This window comes from Sander lucioperca, chromosome 6 (genome assembly GCF_008315115.2).
Source record: "Sander lucioperca isolate FBNREF2018 chromosome 6, SLUC_FBN_1.2, whole genome shotgun sequence".
Classification (NCBI taxonomy): domain Eukaryota; kingdom Metazoa; phylum Chordata; class Actinopteri; order Perciformes; family Percidae; genus Sander; species Sander lucioperca.
Genome location: NC_050178.1, coordinates 31,631,051 through 31,655,162, shown reverse-complemented (window position 1 = coordinate 31,655,162; position 24,112 = coordinate 31,631,051). Strand labels below are relative to the sequence as shown.

At 39.1% G+C, this 24,112-nt stretch overlaps 2 protein-coding genes across 3 annotated transcripts; both read right to left on the bottom strand.

Annotated features, from left to right (window-relative positions):
* On the bottom strand, positions 1–10,721 carry mettl1 (methyltransferase like 1). Of its 2 annotated transcripts, none has more exons than XM_031322178.2 (6): positions 10,488–10,721; positions 9,968–10,095; positions 9,677–9,861; positions 3,390–3,503; positions 1,402–1,503; positions 1–576 (listed from the first exon to the last, which is right to left on the bottom strand). In XM_031322178.2, exons 1-6 carry the CDS (start codon positions 10,565–10,567, stop codon positions 460–462), a joined length of 726 nt encoding a protein of 241 aa, XP_031178038.1. In that variant the 5' UTR covers positions 10,568–10,721; the 3' UTR covers positions 1–459. The 2 variants fall into 2 exon arrangements, with proteins under 2 accessions (XP_031178038.1, XP_031178047.1); XM_031322187.2 differs by having other exon boundaries at positions 10,674–10,713.
* A 2,228-nt stretch (positions 10,722–12,949) lies between these two features.
* Positions 12,950–23,155, bottom strand: LOC116066208 (E3 ubiquitin-protein ligase MARCHF9-like). Its single transcript, XM_031322143.1, has 4 exons — positions 21,919–23,155; positions 16,376–16,531; positions 15,154–15,346; positions 12,950–13,510 (listed from the first exon to the last, which is right to left on the bottom strand). The coding sequence occupies exons 1-4, from the start codon at positions 22,261–22,263 to the stop codon at positions 13,212–13,214; spliced, it is 993 nt and encodes a 330-aa protein (XP_031178003.1). The 5' UTR covers positions 22,264–23,155; the 3' UTR covers positions 12,950–13,211.
* Between the last annotated feature and the right edge of the window lie 957 nt (positions 23,156–24,112).

Sequence of the window (24,112 nt, the reverse complement as noted above, 5' to 3'; positions counted from 1 at the left end):
TACAGATTTTTGGTTTTACTAAAAGAATCTATAGCTTTACAGGAAATTGTTACAGCACTTTGGAGTTTGGCAAAAGAAACCGGCGTGAAACTGAATCATTAAAAAATAAGTTTAAAAAAGAGATACAAAATGCTTAACGAGTCTAGTCTGAATAGAGATGCATTTATGATTTACACTACTTCCCTTGTGCTGTCTTTTGTGAGCTAAGGAATAAAATATATAAAATCACGTGAAAAAACTCAAAGACAAATCCACTATTGGGTAATAATGTAAATGGTTGTCAAATAATGCCAGAAAAAAAATCATCACACCATCACTTATGTGCTGGGAGGAGGGGGGGGGGGGGGGGGAGAGAGACAAGCCACAGCCTCCTGATCCACAGAGCAGCATTATCGTCCAAGAAGAGAGGACTGCATAAGACCATTATTTCAGTTCATTGCATGTCCAAAGTGTTTGGTCTTAGTTTGAATCCTCGATCCTCCGGAAAACTGCGAGGAAATTCTTCCCTCCACTTCTCTGCACTTTCTTTCCTTCCTCTGTACAGGTACCCAAACGATTTATGATGACATCACCAACCTGTCAAAATAAGATCAAACACAATTATGTCAAAAGGGATGCAGTGGCAGATAAGCTCACGTAAACTTTCGTTTGTGACAGAGTTTATTCACACTGTGCATTAACCTTAAAATCATCATCACCATAATGTTTATTATTGGAGTAATTTGAGTTATGTGTAGAAAAAAAAAAAAAAGCAAGAAACTTGCCTTATTTTGTTTTGCCCACTATTCTGGCTTTAATGTATTAATTATGCATTGATGTTAACATTACTAACTTTCTTAAAGGAATAGTACAACAGTTTGGGAAATACGCTTCTTTGCTTTCTAGCCGACAGTTCGATGAAAAGATTGCTCTCATGTCTGTACAGGACAGTGGTATCGATCTTGTCATTTGCAAAAACGCAAATAAACACATTTCCCAAAATTTCGAAGTTGTACACGATTTGTTAGTGTCTGCTTTAATTTGTTAACAAACCGGCATAAATGTGTAACACAACAAAAGTAGCTAATTGAGGCCATTTATCTGTCGTGACTTCGAGGTTAAAAATGGGGCTAGACATCTTGGAATAAAGCGTTCCCAAGTTGGAAAAACAAGAACGTTTTTCGGTTCTTAACAGTTTTATGACATTGTGTAAATGAAGCATCAGCTAGGCTAATCGGCTGCTGGCTGTAGCTTGGCTTCATATTTAGTGCACAGACATGAGTTATATTAGTTTTGTTATCCAACTCAGTGAGAAAAAAACATTCATCATTTAAAGAATTTCAGATCATGAGTTTGACCTCTTTTCCTTCAATAAGCAGATGACTTGGAAACACAGGGATGAAAAGCTCCACATCAACGTACCAGTTCTTCATCAGAGACGCGCGTAAACAGCGGATGTTCAGTGAAGTGCTTCACCATCCAGAGGTGCACTTCCTCCACATCTGTGATGGTATACACCAAACCCTGATATGTCCAGACAAACACAGCTGGGTTATTACCACAGTTCTGGGAAAAATACATTGACCAAGCTTCACTGGTGGATAAACACGCACCCATTTATCGATCACAAAATAAACTCATGGCCTTTATCGTAAAAAAAAATAAAATAAATCTTTCCTTTTAAACATTGTCCAACATTTCAGCATCAGTTGTTTCATCACCTTTGGAGACCAATAGTCCGTGTTAAAAAAAAAAAGATAAAAATAACCTACAGACAGCAGAGAGGTTAATCACCTATGTCACTGTAGTTGACTTTGGAGGCTGGACAGATAACATTACCAGAACAAGGATTTCGTAGAACACAGAATTTTCACGTGCATATCTGCACATATGGGTTTGTTTCAGAGAAGGCAGGATCAGAGACTGTGTTGATCACACCTGTTTACTGTTTCAGATGTAGTCTGATTGAAAAGATATTCTCTAATAAACCAATTATTTTAATAGAGGTCAATTTTAGTATGAAACTGCCCTCTATAATGAGCATTTTCTTGACAGCTTCCCCACCCACCATCACAGTCATGGCTGTGTGCCAATGTAACACACACACACACACACACACACACACACACACACACACAAAATTTAGACAAGCCTTCCATTGTTCCCAACAACCTCCAGCAGCACTCATGTCTTAATGGAGTGTCGCTCTGACAGGCAGAAGCAGGGTGTGTTCAGATGTCAACAAGCTGCAGGCCACACTGCTTGCTCAATTTTATTTCATTGAATTCATGGATTTCTGCACACTGCAATCAGTTGATAAAATGATGGGGAGAGTGGTAATTAGTTGATCAACAATTAGTTGGTTTTTAGTGGTAATAAGCCTATGAATTAAATCCAATTCTCCGTCATTGTGTTGGGGTGGTGGTAAAAGTCTCAGTTGTGGATATTTAAAAACCTCCAATAATAAACCTGAAACTACGGTTTCTTAAAGCATAAAGCTAGGGATACTACTCTTTTTTTATCATCAACAAATCCCATTAAAAACCCAAAACAAGCAATTGGTTCGTCTGTGTAGCCAAAGCCTGATATATCTTATTCCTCTGTGCCATTGTTCCATTGTTGCCCAAAATGAATAAAAACACATCAATGAGCTCTTACTGTTACACTGGCAGACATTTTCTTTTATTACGATGCACATGGGAATTTTTTATTTTACAAAAAAAGGATCCCACACACACCATCGTGCTGCTATATAATCTCACTGGAGCACCAAATGTCTATTAGTCCGCGGCTGAAATTAGTCCCCAACAAATGCACTACTTACTACTGTTTGAGTTACATTTTCTAAAAACTACAGTGTTTTTAGTAAATCATTTAACCATTAAAAATTACATATTTGTGACCTGTTTTTAATCACTTAAGTCTTCAGTGGAAATGAGTGGGCTTGTGGCCGCGTGCCACCAATAGTGTAGGGAAGTACAAGAGATGGACCCAATGTATTGTTTGTTGACAATGGAGAAATACTACAGAGGGTAAGTGTGTTTTTTTCTGTATTTTGGCTGAACTGTTTAAATGGCAAGTTTTAACTACATTTTGGAGTTTAAATCTGTGCATCTTCAATTTAACAAAATGATTCAGAGCACAAAAACACTGAACACTGACGACCTTGGCTGAAACAATGGCTACAACTTATAACTATTTACATTATTAATAAATCTGTCAATCATTAAACAGTCTAAAAAAAAATACAATGTGACATCCTCATATTTGAGAAGCTGAAACCAGTGAATGTTGTTCTTGGAATCTGTGCTTGATAAAGACAATTCATCAAAAATGACTGCAAATTAAATTTCTGCTGATTGACTAATCGTTTCAGCACTAGCTGAAACAAGTCTTACTTATGTACATACCCCGACTCTCAGCGTGTAGGCGTACTCTGCCAACAACGTGGGACTAATAATCCTCCACTTGTGCTTGGTCTTCTTAAAGTGAGGGTCAGGGAAGAGGAAGAACATCTTACTGAGCTGAAGACAAAAAAAAGTAACATTAGCACAGAATAAAAAAATCTCATTGTCATTACTCATTCCCACACATAAGATAAAAATAGAACAATTTATTTGTACCTCTCTACTAAGGAAATTACTGAACCAATAGCGCGACTATACAATCGAGCTCTCAAGATCCACAGTAATCTTCCAAAGTGGTCTCACCATTGCATTGCACTCACACGCTCTGACTTACCAGAACTACATAAAACAGCCACGCTATTACATTTTATTTTCAGATTCAAAATAGCACTTCACCAACACTTGCTGCAATTCTCCCGACACACAATATGAGACCAGTACGCCTCACTAGGTCAGTCTCACAGGCACTCATTCTAGTCCCCCCCATACAAAAACAACTATGGTCAGAAATCCTTTTTTCATACATTCACACATAGACATTCCTCATCACATCAGAACACTATCATCCATCACATTTTTCAAAAAGGCATACAAACTGTACCTTCTCAACACTTGCACTCACTGATTGTTCATGTATTGTCCAAGTCTTGTTGGCACTGTCTGTGTTGTTTTAGTTGTCTGTATCTGTCTAGCCCATGCTAATGTCCTGTACATGTGTTTTTGTCTTCATGTGCCGTAACTGTGTCCTATGTTCCGTGTCGCTGAAGAACAGGAACCTGCTGGAAACCAGTTTTTAAACTGAGTCAGGCCCGTTTTTAAACTGAAACAAAAATGTTACTTTTTAATCCTTTCCTGTTTAATACATTTTGAAATTGAACATTTTTGAAAAAGAAACTCAGTGTGGGACTGATTATTGTCATCTCAATTTAACCCTCCTGTTATCTTCAAAAACATCTTTTTTTCCTTGGGGTCAATCAGACCCCAGTAATTTAAACCTCCAGAAAATGATTGTAATTAAAATGATTACCCAATCAGGTCATTTATGAATACTTGTTGACTACTTAAATACCCCTTTAGATAAAACCTAACCCCTCCCTATGAAAAAAATACGCAAATCACCATAAAATCTCACTGACTGACCTAAAATTGGGGAAAAAAAGAGAGATCTTTTTGGTGTTTTTAAAAGGCTTTCTTACTGTCCTCAACATGGTAAGCTTCCTTTTCAGCAGTTCCTCACTCAGGGCATACAATGTGAAAAAATTATCACTTCATTTTATGACCTTTCAGTCCTTCGGCCATGTCTAGTACCACACTTATGCCCTGATTCTCTTCAGGTGTTTCCCCAAACTGGAATTTCCCTTCTTGATTTCCCCCCCCCCCCCCATAAAGTTCCCCATGTCTCTGTCTTTGACAAGTGAAGGCTCCATTGATTGATACATTAAAAACCATTCCAGTAACTTTTTATTAGCTCAAATAAACAATGTCAGGTATGAAGATGTCGGGATAATCACCAGGGACTGCTGCAGCCTCAGGGGACGCTATGGTGATGATGAAAGATGGAAAAACCTTAACACATTTTGGGTTACAAAACATACTAAGAAGAAAAAAACTAACAATTTTAGAATGTGCTTTTTCAACATTTTAAACACATCGTGCATGGAAGAAGGATTGGAACTAGATTTTTAGCACTAGTTTGGGTGGTCGTCTTATTTTTTGACAGTTTTGTTCTAATCACAAGCGAGGAATACAAAGTACTACAATTAATACTAAGGCAAGCTGCAGCTAGAAATAGGTTCATCCCTGGTCAATTAATGTGAGTAAAGAGATGCAAGTTTTGAGGGAGCTGAAGGGAGTACCACAGTCTGCAAAAGAAAAAAGCACCTTAATGCGAATGCACATCTCTTTCAACACCAGGCAGAGTTCCTCTGAAACATTTCCAGTCTCAGCTTAATTCTTCATGGCATATACAGGTGCTGGTCATATAATTAGAATATCATGAAAAAGTTGATTTATTTCAGTAATTCCATTCAAAACGTGAAACTTGTATAATGTATACATTCATTCCACACAGACTGATATATTTCAAGTGTTTATTTCTTTTAATTTTGATGATTATAACTGACAACTAATGAAAACCCCAAATTCAGTATCTCAGAAAATTAGAATATTACTTAAGACCAATACAAAAAAAGGATTTTTAGAAATGTTGGCCAACTGAAAAGTATGAACATAAAAAGTATGAGCATGTACAGCACTCAATACTTAGTTGGGGCTCCTTTTGCCTGAATTACTGCAGCAATGCGGCGTGGCATGGAGTCGATCAGTCTGTGGCACTGCTCAGGTGTGATGAGAGCCCAGGTTGCTCCGATAGTGGCCTTCAGCTCTTCTGCATTGTTGGGTCTGGCATATCGCATCTTCCTCTTCACAATACCCCATAGAGTTTCTATAGGGTTAAGGTCAGGCCAGTTTGCTGGCCAATTAAGAACAGGGATACCATGGTCCTTAAACCAGGTACTGGTAGCTTTGGCACTGTGTGTAGGTGCCAAGTCCTGTTGGAAAATGAAATCTGCATCTCCATAAAGTTGGTCAGCAGCAGGAAGCATGAAGTGCTCTAAAACTTCCTGGTAGACGGCTGCGTTGACCTTGGACCTCAGAAAACACAGTGGACCAACACCAGCAGATGACATGGCACCCCAAACCATCACTGACTGTGGAAACTTTACACTGGACTTCAAGCAACGTGGATTCTGTGCCTCTCCTCTCTTCCTCCAGACTCTGGGACCTTGATTTCCAAAGGAAATGCAAAATTTACTTTCATCAGAGAACATAACTTTGGACCACTCAGCAGCAGTCCAGTCCTTTTTGTCTTTAGCCCAGGCGAGACGCTTCTGACGCTGCGTCTTGTTCAGGAGTGGCTTGACACAAGGAATGCGACAGCTGAAACCCACGTCTTGCATACGTCTGTGCGTGGTGGTTCTTGAAGCACTGACTCCAGCTGCAGTCCACTCTTTGGGAATCTCCCCCACATTTTTAAATGGGTTTTGTTTCACAATCCTCTCCAGGGTGCGGTTATCCCTATTGCTTGTACACTTTTTTCTACCACATCTTTTCCTTCCCTTCGCCTCTCTATTAATGGGCTTGGACACTGAGCTCTGTGAACAGCCAGCCTCTTGCAATGCAATGACCTTTTGTGTCTTGCCCTCCTTGTGCAAGGTGTCAATGGTCGTCTTTTGGACAGCTGTCAAGTCAGCGGTCTTCCCCATGATGGTGTAGCCTACAGAACTAGACTGAGAGACCGTTTAAAGGCCTTTGCAGGTGTTTTGAGTTAATTAGCTGATTAGAGTGTGGCACCAGGTGTCTTCAATATTGAACCTTTTCACAATATTCTAATTTTCTGAGATACTGAATTTGGGGTTTTCATTAGTTGTCAGTTATAATCATCAAAATGAAAAGAAATAAACGCTTGAAATATATCAGTCTGTGTGGAATGAATGTTTCACTTTTTGAATGGAATTACTGAAATAAATCAACTTTTTCATGAAGTTAATAATTAATTATATGACCAGCACCTGTATATATTCTACAAGGTGCTGGAGACAGTCCTCAGAGATTTTGGTCCATATCGACATGATAGCATCATGCAGTTGCTGCAGATTTGTTGGCTACACATGCGAATATTATGTTTCACCACATCGCAAAGGTGCTCTATAGGATTGAGATCTGGTGACTGTGGAGGCCATTTGAGTACAGTGAATTAATTGTCATGTTCAAGAAACCAGTTTGAGATGATCCTCCTCTGACTTCTGCCATCAACAAGGCATTTGCGCCCAGAGAACTAGGCTCACTGGATATTTTCTCTTTTTCGGACCAGTCTCTGTGAACCCTACAGATTGTTGTGCGTAAAAATCCCAGTAGATGAGCAGTTTCTGAAATACTCAAACCAGCTCGTCTGGCACCAAAAATAATAAATCACCTTTCATTCTGACGCTTGGTATGAACATCAGCAGATCGTCTTGACCATGTCTACATGCCTTAATGCATTGAGTTGCCGCTAAGGGATTGGCTGATTATATATTTGCGTTAACGAGCAGTTGAACAGGTGTACCTAATAAAGTGGCCGGTGAGTGTATATCATTATTATTCCTTAAATATGCCAGCGTTACAGCAATTACTCCCCTATGTTCATTTCTTAGTTTATACTCGCTCAGGGCATTTAAGGTGACGTTTTTTTACCCAGGGTACCTAAATTGGTACACTAAGCCCACTGTATAATCTAATGCGACTTTCAACAAGTCATAGATTACCGCAGCTAATGGGAACGGATAAATGGCGTCTTGCACTGCTCTATACTCAGCTGGTGCGATGCCTTGCGTGTCAGTCAATGACCCCATTGTTGTGAAATCCTGGATTTAATGAGAAATCTTTATAAATTCATTCAGTCCATATGTTGAACATAAAGAAAGTAATTATTTGTAGTCAGAAACGTGCAACGTCTTATTACCTTGGCAGCGCCAGAACAGACTGTCAGCCTTAATTTCAGGTTATTACAGTCCACGTCGGGTACACTGTTATAGAACAAAAGGCCAGCTTCAACTCTGCCCGTGGTATTTGTTCGGGGTAACACAGAGATGGTGTGCAGATGGGCAAGTGGTGCTATAATATTGGCTACAGTAAGAGCCCAATATTACTGTGCTGCGATCCATCGCAATTATGTTAAAACATTCTGCCTTTTAACTGTTAACTCTCCTCAGGTAACACATACTGTACGTTCTTGCTTATAGACTGATGGGTTGGATCAACAAAAAAATATTGCACACTTAAATTCAACTCCTGGATTTCATGGCCTCATGAAGGTCTGACGACTAAAACCTTGTAAATAAAGTGAACACAAGTGATCGACAGTGTGCATTACTTTTTGGTTCAACTTTGGTTTTGGCATAACTATTAACACCAAAAAGAATTCAGAACATGGATGAAAACATGAATGGGTGCATAGAATCTAAGACAATATGCTGCATTTAAAGTCAGTCAACCTTCTTAAATGTTTTATACAACTTACCTCTTAGTGTATTTTCTGGTTCATTTGCAAGGCTACAGTTGCAATATACAGTTCACAGATCAGTTTGTTTGGTTAGATCTAAGGCGATCATGGTGTGAAGTCATTTTACTATATTTTAGCACTAATAGTAGTATTTTAGTAGTGAGAAAGTAATATTCAGTTGTTTGTCATATATAATTTCACTGCTAGATGGGAGAAATTCTTACACAATGTAGCTTTAAGTAACCGGACTCTATAACCGGACACCTATGAAGCAGGTGTTCTAAATTAATGAGCTATTATTAAACTGTAGGTAAGGACAAGCAACTGTGAGAAAATTATGTTGCTTTAGTTAAAGCTTTAGTGCGTAACTTTTTAAATATTAATGAACGTCCGTTATATTAAATCCATTGCCAAATGATTTTCTCCAAAGCCAATTAAGACTATCAGCTCCACAAAACTCTCTCTGTATTTCTCAGTATGGCTATGTTCAGAAGATTGTGTCGTCCGGTGACTTTCGCGCGCAGAAACTCGAGTGAAGATAATGACCTTTTCTGAAGAGTCCATCATGTAATTTGTATCATGTGGACACACCGACAGTTTTGTTGTCATTACTTAGAATTCCTCATGGGGGCGACAGAAATTATGCACGATAGCTTTAATTGATGAGATTCAAGGGGTACAGAGACTTTAAATGGTGGTGCGTCAAGGCCATATTGAGTTGGGTGGCGCATGTGGGGAGCAGGACAAAAAAAAAGAAGGGAAGACTTTAAATGCAGAAAAGTCTTCTGGTTGCAAAAAAACGAACAAATTGTACAGTAGCACAAATTGTTAAAAACTAATGTACAAATATATTATATTCTAATGAAAATGTCAAATGTGTTGGAAATCAAGTGTTTTCTTCCAAAACCAAAAAATTCCATTTTATTACTTAAATAGAACTGTAGGAATGTGTGTCAGTCGGAAAAACAATTCTAAAAAGAATGTACAGTAACACAAACTTAATATTTTTAAAATGAATATCGAATGAATGCAAAGTGAAGGCAAACACTTTCTATATTTTAATTTGAATTATTTCTTAATTGAAACTGTATTCACAGCTGGGCTAAAAATACTGTGTCTGAACGGGGTCATTTTATGTAGGAAAGAGCAGTGAATGGCTGCTGTCAGGAGGGCAAAACTGCAACCTCCCAGGACCAAAAATGTCTCCTTCTGTCATCACTCAGCAGCAGACACACAGATGCAAACCTACCTGTCCTTTAGAAAAGAAGTTGGGGAGGTACTTCATCGCATTGCTGCGAATGCAGGCGATGTTCTGGTAGCTTCCTGGTTCCGAGGCACGCAGGCACCGAATACGATCCTGAACATAATCTGACACTTTCACTCGGATCTCCAGGCCCAGGATTAGCTTGTCCGGGAAAAGTGGAGATAACTCCACTGAGTGAAGACGCACAGAGACACAAGAGAAGGGGACATGAGGTCAATACAGAGCAAAACGGTGATCTTTGAAAGCTGTAGGTGGTCAGATCAGTGACATAACTACCTAAAAGACCCCCATATCCACATCCAATGTCTGCAAACTCAACTCGGGGGGTCTCTTTCTCAGAGGGGTTGCCAGTGAAGAAGTCTGCATACAGTTTGGACCAGTCCATCTCCTCAGGACACACAGGGCTGAGGAGGAAAGAGGGGGATTTCAACTGAGTTATTTTGTAGTGACGATTCGTGAAAACAGCTCGCAGTGTAACAGGGATAGTGTTTTTGAAAAGAGATGGTACGGATTACTTTTTAAACTTCTGTTAAATAACACTGTTGTTAGCTACTAACGTTAAGGGACATTGTATTGTGGCGGAGGCAGACATCTCAGACAAATACCTCCAATCCAAGGCACTTTTTGCATGGCCACATACCACCAGAGTTAGTGAGCAGCTAAGTTACTTGACTTTCTTCAATGTATAAAATACACAGCAGGAGCTGACAGTTATAGCTTTAGCAGGTACAGACAGAACGTTACATGAGCAGTATGTGGTGCAGGTTTTACACTCAGACACATGTTCATCACTCACTAATCAAACGTGTGGTAAGCCATCGGGTTTGAATGGGCTCGCTGTCTGTAGTAACGCTTCTGCGGCATTGACGAACTCATGTTGGATTAAAAGAGAGACGTTAATCCCGACAATGTTCACTCTGTCAACTAATTATTAAGCAAACAGACGATTCCAGAGAGTCACGTTTGTTTCTAGTTAGTTTACCAGCGGTTATGAGTCGCGGAGATTTTACGTCATCAGCAGGCGTCTTTTCAGGGTTGCCAGGTTTGGTATCTATCCGGCTAACCCATGGGCTAACTCAACTAGCTAGGGCTAAACAAGCTAGCTACTGGCTTAAACGTGTAGTCCGACCAACATACATTTTACTTACTGTTTTTCAGAAGGGTAGTTACTGTTTTTCACAAAGGTAGGCTAGTTACTGTTTTTCAGAAGGGTAGTTACTGTTTTTCAGAAGGTAGGCCTAGTACTGTTTTTTGAAAGAGTAACTGATTCTGAAAAACAGTAACTAATCATTCGTTACACTTTCAAAAACAGTAACTTATCATTAACTACCTATTTTTTTGTGTAGCCTAATTTATTGTAAAGTGTTACCACTAAAGGGTTCTGTCCTCTATCGCCATATCTACAGGTGACATCTTATCACAGGTTATTGTATGAGTTGTGATCAGCTTAATAGTAATTTCCCATTTTCGGATTGTTTAATTTCAGTAGCCTAGTAGTAGTAGTAGTAGTAGTAGTAGTAGATACCTCAATATATATATAAATATATAATATTTCCCAAGGAAAAAAAGCAGGATTAGTGAAAAGTCTGCAAAATAAACCCTAATTTTGAGCAACTTCAATCTTGCAGCTCATTTTGGGGTCATGACCCCAAGGTTGTAACTGCTGTGTAGGTGGTCAAGGTGGAGCTAATTTAGCTTACTTTAACTACATTACTAGTGGGTAATTTAATTGATAAGGTGCAAATCAAATCACCAAAAATCACCAAATGTTTAGCATGTAAAATCTTAATCTGCAAAGTAAAACTGTAGCCATTAGATAAAGGTAGACCTATTGGAGTGGAAAAGTACATAATTTGTCTCTTAAATGAACAGAACACACAATAAAATGCAAATGGTTAAGTAAAATACAAGTACCTCAAAACTGTAGCTGAGTTCTACTTTAATAGACTAAGTAAACACTGAAGCTGTGAAGCATTTGGTATTAACATGTGATATTTTTAGTTGAAAGTCCACATTATTATTTTATAATATATAATACGTGTATATATAATATAATATGTCTACATATTTATATTTTATAATAATGCAGAGTTATATGTGGTTGTTTTCTATCTACTATCACTTACAATTAGACATTTTGTTAATAGTAATATCATTGTTGATACGTATAATTTAAGTTGGTCATTCATTCTGCTTTTGTTGTACTTGGGACACTTGTCTGTGAACCCCAAAAGAGTAAAGTTGTGTGTGTTTTACTATGTTTCTGTAGATAAAATAAATGGTTTCCAATAGAAACTGAAGCCCCCCCCCACAGTTACACATCAAGAACGCAGAGTTTAGGGAATATAGCAAATATAAGCAAAGGACTCTTAATAGCCTACCTGCTGAAGCCACTCAGTGGCCCATGTATACTTTTCACTTTTATAATGTTCACTGTTGTCTATTAAAATTAAATGCTGCTGTTCCCTCTGGGTGTCCTCTGAGTCAACTCTGATATCCTTCTCAGTTCAGTCTGTCAAGTAGGGGGTGACACATTATAGCTCCCTCCTGCTGTAAGGCTTCATGAGAGATTTGTTAACATCCATAGATGCACAGAAGACTGTCTGCTGTAAACAGAGCTCTATCTCTTCATCTCTCTCTATCCGTAGTTATGAGATTTATAATTTTTTTAGACTAACGGATGTGAATGGATTTTCATTCAGGCTTTTCCCAGATTCTTTTAAAATTCTTTCTTTGTTTGATAGTTGACATTGAAGAGAGACAAACCCAGGGTGTGTGTGTGTGTGTGTGTGTGTGTGTGTTAATAATCTGAGATTTGGGTAATCCCAACAGGAAAGTCAAATCATACCAAGAGTTTTTGTTCTCAGATCCATCTTGTTGCCTAAAAAATAGACAAAACACACAAGTTTTCCTACCAAGTTGTCTTTATTAAAAACATGAATTGTACTTTAATGTATATTTTAAGCAATTTTGTTGTGTCTCAAAGTTGTATTTGGCTTTTTAATGTTTGATTCATCAATGCTGCTTGGAGTGAAAAAACATCATCAGATCATGGCAGACCTTCAGGAATACATTTAAAAAATGAGGGGGTCTGGGGCCATTGTTATGGTGGTCACATGAGTAGGAGTCCAATTATTTTCAGTGTCAAACTATCTATTATAGAGCAAAATCCAAATAAAACTTGATATTAATTTTATTAGAAAGCAAAACAAATCAAAAAATTTCAATGACATTTTGTACCATTAGTCATGGTGGTAAAAATGGCTAATAGCTTTTTCTCATTAGTCCTGCTTTTGCAGTTTAAAAACTCGGATAAAACTGCAACGTTCTCCCTTTGTCGAAATCTCAGAAATATTTCTTGTTGTCCACTTTGAGCTCAGGGAGATTCTGCAAGCAAAATGTGAGCCTAGAAGTTAAGGGCAGTGTTTATGTGGCAGATCAGGATTCTTTAATAAAATCCAAATCAACACTTTGATCTCCTCCTTAAACATCGTAGCACTTTTGTCTGTATAACCCAGCCTCATACAGTGGTCACCCTCATGACCACCTCATGGTTGGCTCTGCGCAGGCTGTTGGGTCTTAACTGGCTGAGGATGTGCAAAATGGTATAGCCACAGTGGTGGTTAAGAATAGTCCTGACAGGTCGACTTGCCCTCCGTCCGCTGTCTGAGTTCCTCTCAACACGACCTTTAATGCTGGAACTGATGGGGTCACCTAAGTCCTTTGCTTTCTCATAATTCAGCACTTTCCACTGTTGGTTCACTGCTTGCCAGCGCTTAAAGATCCGGTAAACAGACGATCCTTCATGGATTATAAGGCCTGGGCATAATAGACAAAGGGTGGGGGAGGTCAGGGGCAGGAAGCAGGGTTACATATAGACAAACAGTTGTTTGTTCAATAAGAATCAGTAAGTACTAAAAGGTACAGAAGGTACAGAGTGAATAAGAAGTTCTCAAAAATAAAAAGATTTATATACTAGACTTGTTTGTGGGTATTTTGGACTGATGTTTGGTGAGAACCACACGTCAATGAAAATCCCTTCCCAAGAGAGAAAAGAGAGGCAGAGAAAGAATGCAACAAATACACTCCTGCAACACAAATGTTTTATTTAATAAACAGATATGCACATGAATGGACTCACTCAATTGCTGTATTGTATGTGTAAACTATCTATATTGTGCTTTGCAGTCCCTGAGTTATAAATACAAAAGTAAGAGATAAGGATAGCAACATCTCAACAACTATTTGGATGGATTGCCATGGAATATTGTACAGACATTCATGGCTTCCTGAGGATGAGTCCTACTGACTTTGTGATCACCTGGCTTTTATTCTATAGCACCAACTGCACAGTGACATTTTTGGCTTTTTAATAATATGTCTTGAGAACTATTAAATAGATTGTTCTGAAATTTGGTAAAGATATTCATGATGCCCATGAAGCCTAACTTTGGTGATCTCCTGACTTTTCCTCTGGCGCTGCCATGAGTTGGGGTTTTGAGTGAAATGTCTATACTGTTGGAATGATTGCCATGGGGTTTCCCCTCTGCATGAATTGTTATTATTTTGGTGATCCACTGACTTTTCATGCAGCGCCATCTTCAGGACAAAATTGATCTTTCTCAGATACTTTGGTCTATAATCATATACCTGCAAAACTAATGACATTCCCATCAGCCTTGGCTGTACTCAAATGTTAGCATGTTAAAATGCTAAACTAATATGGTAAACATGGTAAACATACAGTAGGCAATATATATACCTGCTTAACATGTGAACATTGTGACCATGTTAGCATGCCGAAGCCACAGAGCCATTAACATGTCTTGTTAATAAGGGGAGTGAAAGACGTGTTAATTGAAAGCCAGATTGCCAACGCTTTATTTACAGGTCTCTAATTTTCTAATGGTTTCCCCAAGTAACTATGTAATTTAGTACTAATTATAGGGAAAACAGGATTTCCATTGAAAAAACTGCTCTATTTAAACGTAAGTACTTACTTAAGTAAATACTTATTTATTATTTGACATGTTTAATTGTATGCTTGCCTGTAGACAAATTTTTTCATGCTCAGCTTTTTTCATGCTTTTCTACACTAGGAAAGACAGAGTAAGACGCAAAAACGGACTGAAACCCTGAACTGTAAATGCAAATTTTAAAATGATTCTATATGAGATACTGTAATAATGCAGGGTTCGCCTCAGTTTCAGCTGCACTGATGCACTGACTAAAATATGTTCTAGATAGCAATTCATTGGAATGAATTAAGTGAAATATATCATTTAACACTGTCTCCATATTCATGATAAATAGTATCTAAATTACATAGTTCTTTATGGAAAATTATTAGGAAATTATGGACGTGTAAAATAAACACAATTTGTCAAAACAACTTGTTGAATTGTAAAAACGTGTTAATATTTACACCAACCGCCTGTGAAATAAATATCTGTGTCTCTTACCTATACAAACTATATCCATGAAGCCGTACATGCCGTAGCATATCTGGAAGAGAAGGTCCTGACGCTGCCATTTGGCTGAAGGGCTGAGAGAGGACCACACTAACCAGGAGATACTGGCGATCAGGAACATAGAGCCCAGGATAATGGCTGCAATCTGCACCTTCTCAATCACAGTCAGAGAGATGGCCTGCCACTAGAAAAGACAGAGTAAGACGCAAACATGGACTGAAACCCTGAACTGTAGATGTAAGTTTTAAAATGATTATATATGAGATACTGTAATAATGCAAGGTTTGCCTCAGTTTCAGACATTATTTGACAATGTGGATTACTTATGACCGACTTCAGTGAGACAAATTCTTGATTGACCCAATTCCCTCTTGGTTTCTGATTGTGAAGCACTACATCTTCAAAGTGATGTAACTACAGTGCTATGTTATATGTGAGTCACTGCAGGGCTGCTAAAAGTCACACATCATCACAGACACACAGTCAGCACATCACTGAACCTCTGCTGCTCAGGCTTCAACCTATATTCAAGTTCCTGATTGAATTAAACCATTTGCCGGCATTGTCTATAGCAAGACAAGCAACTGAGGGAACAAGCTTTCATCTGATAATATCTCTGTTCCAGCATTCAGAGGCTGGCAACATTTGGTGATACTGTCTGTTTACGTACTGTCTGTGCGCCACACATTTTGGTTAATGTGTGTTAATGTATGTGCCAACTATTTGAAATGTGCACTGTCTCATTAATTGGTTCTTGGCATCTTCCTACAAGTCCTCATCACTTTCTTCTTCTCCATTCATCCCCCAGTATAAATAGCTCGGTGAAAATTGAGATACTCGGTTTTTATCTGCCAACAGCAATGTGCTTCCTGTTAGGAATCAGTGCATGTTGACTGAACACAATCAGTCCAAAATGTGTGGTGTTGGTAATGTAAACACTGCATGGCTTCTATTGTATGCCATTACATTCACCGTATGATCAATGCTAAACCGCTAAATTGATTACCATGCTTTTCTGCCAATCATTCACTCAAATCTGGCAACGTAAAGTTTGCACTTGGCTTTCTGCCATACACTGTAGGCTGGCAGTCTAATGTCAAAGATTTTATTCATATAGCTCCTTTAAATGATTATACCCCTGTATGAATGTGTATACATTAAAGGTGACAGAGACTAAGAAAGTAAGTACAGCTTTCTGAGAGAGTGACTGTACCTGCAGTGGGTTCTTGGTGCTGATGGCCAAAACCTGGTACTTGAAGTAGCAGATCTCACAGCTCCAGGAGCCTCTCTCACTGATCCAGCGGATAAGGCAGGACTGGTGAGTACAGCGCACAGAGCCAGCACAGCGACAAGGGCTCAACAACTCCCCCTGCAGGACACAAAAAGCAGCTGCATGGGACACACAGCATTCAGCAGAGGCCGCTGGATGTTAGTTAAAGCTGTTATTGAATTTGCCTGTTACAAGATTTGATTTGATGGAGATGACAGTAAAAATAAAGATAAAGATTTTTTATCATGAATAGAACAACTTGCTTCCCCAGCCTGGACAATGTTAATGTCACATTTTATCTACTGAAGGTACAGTGTTATTTGAGGGTATTGTATTCAGTATTGTAAGTTGTTCCTGTCATGAAGCTGGCAAAGGGATTTAAAAAAAGATAGATAAAAATAGCTTGAAGCAAGCGGCAACACATATAATCAATATGAAACTATACTTGAATGTAACTTGTATTTTGTTAGTGTTTTCTTTCTTTCCCAACACATTTTCGGTATTGTTGAACATGATTAGTCTATCTGTCTAATTTATTTATAAGTGCAATCCTGTCTCCAATGTTGTTTCATAATATTTGTCAATTAGAGAAAGGGTTTCAAAGTCACATTAACTATTAAGTAATAAGGGCAACAATATCACATCACCTTCAATATATGCATCTTTCTTGTACCCTGTAATTCTGTCACTTTAAGAGTATTGGCATTAAAGCTTTGTTAACTGTACTGCCATGAATCCTGTGAGGATAACATCCCTATGCCTTCCAGGTTTTTGTATATTTAATCAGGTTTCTGTTGAGTTCCTACATCTTCCTAGGTTTGCTGGTCTTTAATGACTGTAACATCTTCAATAGTCAAAACTGGGTCTGGTCTTGTTACAGGTTCACTGTTAAAAAAAGGTCCGTAGAAATACAGCTAATATACTGTGTTAATATGAAGGAAACTTCTGTGATGATTTTTCACAGGGTTTTTTCCGTATTTTTTGTTTGTTTTGGATTAACAGAAATGTCCGTTAAAAGTTACACAGGATACACTGTAAATCTACAGAATTTCCCGTTTTTGGATTAACAGAAATGTCCGTAAACTTAACGGAAAAGTTACTGGTAATTTTCTGCCAGGACATTATCCGTGTTTCTATGGATTTTTGTCTTACAGTGTAAAGTGTGATGAAGCTAACTCATCTCATTTCTACTATCCACAGGTCCAGGAATGTTTTTCCTTTCTGACTTTTCCTGGTTCGTTGTCTCTGAATCTAACATCCCCGTTACGTTCACTTTTATTGCCAACTGACTGCTATTTTTATGGTTGTTTTGAGTTCATTGGAACAAACCAGAGCTGCACTTTTTAACCACAATTTTCTGAGACTGCGTGACCTTGGTTTGCTTTATAGGGCATATTTGACCAATTATGGAATACTATAACTCTAAAAGCAACTCTCTCATACAAATGTGCTCTGCTTGGTGCATAATATGGAACATATGAACAAAATAACTAGTGGCTCTCTCCATTTTTTCTTTTATGGGAATGTGCAATATCTCGGTGGAGGACATCATGCAATATTCTTTGTGTGTAGGTTCTGGTGTATATGGATCTGTGTGTGTATTACTGAATGTTACCTTAAGATTAATTGTACGTGTATACAGCTATATGTGTGTGTATATACTGTAGGCTGTGAGCTGCTACGCCACCCGCGTTCTCTCAAATGCCCAAGACAAATTTCTCCTAATGGAGACAATAAAGGCTAATCTTACCTTATGTTAATTTCTCTGTCATTCATATGTATGCATCATACTGTGACTGTTCAGGTAACCTCCCAGTGTCAATGTGTCTCCTTCAGTAGTGTACAGAGCCATAGGATGTGATATCTTCAACTGTCCAACGTCTCTATAACAGTTGCATGAATTCATCAGCTTGCCCAGTCACAACATCTCAGTCCAGATAAACATTTGGGATGATATTTTTGGAGCAGTGATCAGCTCCTAACTTTACAGAAATCATGGGTCAGAATTCCTAAGAAAAGCTTTCGGCAGTTGATCCCCCATTTAATTATGAATAATTAGGACATAAAAGCGAGTGCGCTTATTATTATAAAGATGTTTTAAGCATCACAAACTCTTTTCACAAATATTTATGTATGTGCTGACTTGAAAGGAAAATGTCAGTGGTTGACACTGTATATGCAGAGGATATCATCTAACCAGATATTTGGAACATGACTCACAATGTAATAAAGTGAGAGTATAGGGTTTACTGGTTGTGATACAATTTACTATCTGCTGCTTAACGCCTTCATCTGGTACAGTTTGCTTCTCACGTGTCACTTTTCTGTGGCCTCAAAAGAAATCACAGGACATCTGGTGCAGCTTTTTGTTGTCAGTACGAGACTCCCTAAGGCCCTCGGACTGACAACACTCACGCACATCTCACTTTATTTTCTGTCTGACTCCAGGTGATGTGCTAGGTCTTTAATTAGTTGGATATCTGGAGGGGAAACAGAAACTTTCTGAGACCTCTAGCAAAGTCTGTCTCTTCAAGGTTGGTTTCATACGTTACATTTTAAAGGCGCAGACCTCCATGTCTCGGATAACAATGACATAAGCTTTTAAAAAATGTTTTAACTTTCTGTGCGTCCACCCTCTCTGTACTCCTTAATGTGAGTGGAAGACACTTGAGCTGTACTTCGTGTAACCTTCCTGCAGCCTAAAGAAATGATCAAAGGTTTGATCCCTCTATTACCTTAGTTATTGAACTTATACGGCCTTCCTCGCTCAAATCCCCCTGAACTATGATGAGTATACATTTATTTTATGTTATGGAAACATTCTCTGAATTAATTGCTTTTTTTAAATATCCTAATGCTGCAAGAGCCTAATGTAACGTTATATACAGTAAATATAACGTGAACCTTTGCACATTCCATGATCAATATTTTTGCACACCCTGCACAAACAAACGTACAGCCCTCCATCTTTTCCTTTCTAATATTGCATATACATGTATATAGTGTTTTTTACATAATTTTTATTGTAACACAGTATATATATTCTGTATTTATGTTCTCGACTGTAGCAGTACTTTACTTTATTGTTTATTATCTTTAATTAATTTATTGTGTGCACCAAATACACCAAGGCTAATTCCTTGCAAGTGAAAACTTACTTTGGTAATAAATCTGATTCTGATTGTGCATCAGAATCTGAATTTATTACTGTGAGGACTTCACTGGTTCACATAGTAAATATAAAGCTCGTCCTGCTTCTCTCCAGCCTAACTGATGCCCTTCGTCTGTCCACTGTTATTTTCAGCTGACTGTTGATAGATTAATTTCTTATTTTTAGTCTCAGTCATTCTAGACTTTTACGGAGCAGACTTAATGCACAATTACAGATATCTGAAAGAGTTTGGTGCATAATGAGTTTTTAAAACGGAATTGTTTGCACAACTAAATAGCTTAAAAGGGCACTCCACACAAATATCAGTTTACTTCTTATGAGGACCACTACTCTGCTAATCGTATAATAGTCTTCTGTAGCTCTGGAGGAGCTTAGTCAAATCAGAGAAAATAACCCTGATGATGTCATAGTGATGTCATCTGGATTATCTCAGTTCCACCTTGGAGACTACACATTTATAACGGAGAACCTGCGCTACAAACTGACATGGACAAAGTTGACAAAGTAGGGAGGTTTATAAAAAGATGCTAATGAGTTGCATTATGGGAAATGTAGGATCCTTTTTTTAAAGGAACACGCCGACTTACTGGGACTTTAGCTTATTCACTGTATCCCCCAGAGTTAGACAAGTCGATACATACACTTCTCATTTCTGTGCGTGTTGTAACTCTGTCTGACGCCCCCAGCGCTAGCTAAGTTTAGCACAGATCCTGGAGGTAACCGCTTCCAATTAGCCTACTGCTCCGAATAAGTGACAAAATAACACCAACATGTTCCTGTTTACATGTTGTGATTTGTATAGTCACAGGGTGTACAAATAACAAGGTCACTATGCTTTTACTATCTACTAATTGTGGACTCTATTACTCCAACTCTGAGCAAACTCCAGGCGAACTCTCTGCTCCTCACCACAGGGCTTCAGGTGCTGCTAGCAAATCACTCCGCCCAAGTAGCAGAAGTAGCAGTGCTTTGCCTTTCTGAGAATATAGTTCCCAGTATGTATACGGTTAGAAGACGGATGTGTCTCATATGACCTTGTTATTTGTACACTCTGTGACTATACAAATCACAACATGTAAATAAGAAAATTATGTTATTTTGTCACTTATTCGGAGCAGTAGGCTAGTTGGAACCGGTTACCTCCAGGATCTGTGCTAGGCTTAGCTAGCGCTGGGGGCGTCAGACAGAGTTACAACACACACGGAGATGAGAAGGGTATGTTACGAATTGTCTAACTCTGGGGGTTACGGTGAATAAGCTAAAGTCCCAATGAACCGGCGTGTTCCTTTAAGCTTGACTCACACTTGAAGTTAAAATAGCCTATCTCAACCTCTGCTGCTTAAATGTTGATGTTTTTTTTTTTTAATCTGTCTTCGGAGTAGACCTATCCCTTTAATGCTGAAAAACTGGTTCTGGACTCTAAAAGGGTGCACCAAGCCGTTATTTGTATAATGTACAAATATTTTGCAAAATATTCTTAAATGGGTAAACTTTGAATGTATTTTGATGTATTGTGCTTTTCTGAGAGTTGCCTACTGGGTTTGTTTTCCTGAAAGATTTTCATGATAGCAGGCATTTCTATGGATTCTTGAGTTCTCAAACAGCAGTGGAGTAGGGAACATGTCCTTGTGACCTGAACTGACTTGAAGTCTCAAAATCAACAAAAACAGACTGGGAAAAACTGTAAAAATATGTCGGAAAATAATTGGCACTGACCTCAACAGCATTGGGTATGTGTATGAGGCCAGAGCCACACAGAGGGTAATGGCCATTTTGGCTAACATCACTCACCCACTACACTACTACTACAGTTTTGCCACCATCAGGAAGGAGGTATACCTTCCGAAAACGTGCCAGGTCTAACAGATACCTGAGATCATTTGTACCATCAGCTGTTGGGTTTAGACTATAGGTCATCTGCCATCCCTGCCCATGTCACAGCACATATTTTTTCATTTATTTAAGTATAGTGTAGCTACATGTGTATTTATGCTCTTATCTATTTATTATCTCATGTTTTTATGTGTTTTGTGCGAATGTGTATGTGTTGGCTACCTGTTGTGAACCAGATTGCCCCTTGGGGACATTAAAGACATTTCAACTTCAACTTCAACTTCCTCAGAGGAGTCACGTGCTTTGAGGCCCCATGAACCAGCAAGAATACCTGCTGCTGGAGTGCAGGTTCCTACAGGCTCCTGGAGTTTCCTGCAGGCAAACTTGGAGGTTTGCTCATGGCCACCAGCAGGATCCTACCGAGTAGCTGACCGTCTTGTTAAAGCGCAGCAACCCACAGTAATAGCTTATTTAACTATACCTTCTCCGGCCCCTGGAAGCATATCCGGCACTGCGGTGATCGCATCCCGCTCTCTGAGAGACTCGGGAGGGAAGCGGTGTCCAGGCCTCCTCCCTTGTGTTTCTCTTCTTCTGTTTCCTCCAATGCCAGGCTGCGTGGCCGGGAGTCAGAGCCATAATATTCATCCTCATCATCCCGGTGAGAGCAGTTCAACGGCGGCCAACCACAGCCTCCTATAGCGAGCCCTCGCATCCTGGTCTGCGTGTCCGGGTCTGTGCCCGTGTCAGTCCTCCTGCTTGATCCAGAGCGCATCAGTAACAACACTTTGAGTTCATTGAAAAACATACGGATCCCATACTTAAACATTCTTCAGCAGCTTTACTACACAGGCACAACTGCTTTGTGAGATAAAACAGCCGTCAGCTTGACTGTGGCAGGTCCATTATTAATTATTATGAATGTTGTTATTATTATTATTATTATGGAATCCAAACCATTTGATTCAAGTAGGCAGTTGACATCCAATAAAAGAAAATATAGATTTCGGTCAAAAAAAGCATGCGGGAAACATGATAGGCTATTAGATCAGCCCATAGCTCTTTGCATATCCTGTTGTTATAGCATGTGCACCGCAATCCAGCCAATAGGGAAGCATTATTTCTCATGGATAGAGCCAATAGAGGCTGAAAGCCACGACCTGTGAAGCACCCACATTAAAGTCAGAAGGGTCCAACCTCATATCATCTTGCCTTGCCTAGATTTTCAATCCGGTTGTATAGGCTATCCCAGTGTGTTCCTCTTGGTGTTTTTAAAATCAGCAGAGGACAAAAGAGGAGGACAAAAGCTTGGTGTCTATTCTTCTTCAGGCGGAAAAGCAGCGATCGGGTGTGTGAGGGGGTTGATACCAAATTATATTAACAACTATCCAAGCCGAATTATATTTGGGTTACATTTACCTACAGGGGAAATGAAATTACACGCGAAATTACAGGTGACACGCGTGCATCATTTGTTGTCTCGCAGTCGCATCCTTCAATTCACCACTATTTCCTCTGGTCTCTTCTTCTTCTTCGCTGTAGCCTTTTTTCTCTTTAGATCAAGCGGGTTTCGTCCCACGCCTTCACTCCTAAAGCCGGTCCGAAACCCGGTTACAAAGTTACAATCCAGCAGCGTTGCATGTTATAAATGTATACGAAAATAGAACATCTGATGAACCATAAAAAAAACCCATTTCCCGACAACTTGCACTCACAGTTCTCCGCGCTGATATGGATTCCTGCAAACAGACCGCAGACTGCAACCGTCCCTTTCGGGTTGTTAAAAAAAACAACCGCACATCATCATTAAATGTTTACCAAATTAAATCAAGGCCTTGTGAATCAGAATGAAGGACAATAAAATGTCACTTCACATGGCAGGCTGCAGGCACGTGTCCAGGATCTCCAGGATGTTAAAACTTGATTTTCAGTTGTTTTTCATGCACGCCAGCTCAAAAATAACCCCACACGTCTTTATACCTACAGTTACAGACCGCAGTTTTCCAGTAAAAACATCCTCCTGCAGCTGAGAAGATGAGCTCCATCCACAGCAGGCAGGCTGCTGTCCGAGGTGCTGATGTGTGACGTGGAGGCCACGTGCTGGTATCCATGGCTGATGGAGAAAATAAAAACAATTATTTTGAAACTGTGGGTGTGTTTCATCTCTTGCATGGTGTCATACGACTGTAATGAACAAAACAAAAACTCTTTGACAGTAGAGCATACAATAGATCCCCCATTCACACAATCACACCACATCTGTCAGATAATTGTCTCAGAGGAGACTGTCTGCTGTCTATTATTAGATGAACGGGCGCCTGCTCCATCATCACAATGACAAGCAATGTAGTTTCTTTGCTGATTTCTGCTTCGAAGATGCTAAAACAGAAAATGTGATGAGGCAAAAATCTGGTGTGAAGAGGCATGTTGTCAATATGTGTGTGTTTAACCTGTTCCTGTCTTTATTCAATACAAATCTACCAACCTGATCTCACAGAATTCCGTGAAATGGCTGAATCTACAGGATTAGAATTAAAGTCATTGTTGTGAATAAGTGACAAGGAGCTGCAATGTGCTGGAGCTAGAGGTGCATTATAGCTAACAGAATCAGAATCATAAGAGACTTTGTTGTAACTCTAAGTAATCAATAATTTGTTAAATGATTGGAGCAATTGCCA

Bases quoted from the DNA above. Each gene is read 5' to 3' on its own strand.
- mettl1 (XM_031322178.2), bottom strand. From the start codon at position 10,567: ATGAGTTCGTCAATGCCGCAGAAGCGTTACTACAGACAGCGAGCCCAT. The intron at 1,504-3,389 runs GTATGTACATAA...TGGACATATCAG, and splicing joins CCTACACGCTGAGAGTCGGG to GGTTTGGTGTATACCATCAC. The intron at 577-1,401 runs GTACGTTGATGT...TTATTTTGACAG, and splicing joins GCGTCTCTGATGAAGAACTG to GTTGGTGATGTCATCATAAA.
- LOC116066208 (XM_031322143.1), bottom strand. From the start codon at position 22,263: ATGTTTAAGTATGGGATCCGTATGTTTTTCAATGAACTCAAAGTGTTG. The intron at 15,347-16,375 runs GTACAGTCACTC...TGTCTTTTCTAG, and splicing joins GCACCAAGAACCCACTGCAG to TGGCAGGCCATCTCTCTGAC. The intron at 13,511-15,153 runs GTAAGAGACACA...TATTATGCCCAG, and splicing joins CATGGATATAGTTTGTATAG to GCCTTATAATCCATGAAGGA.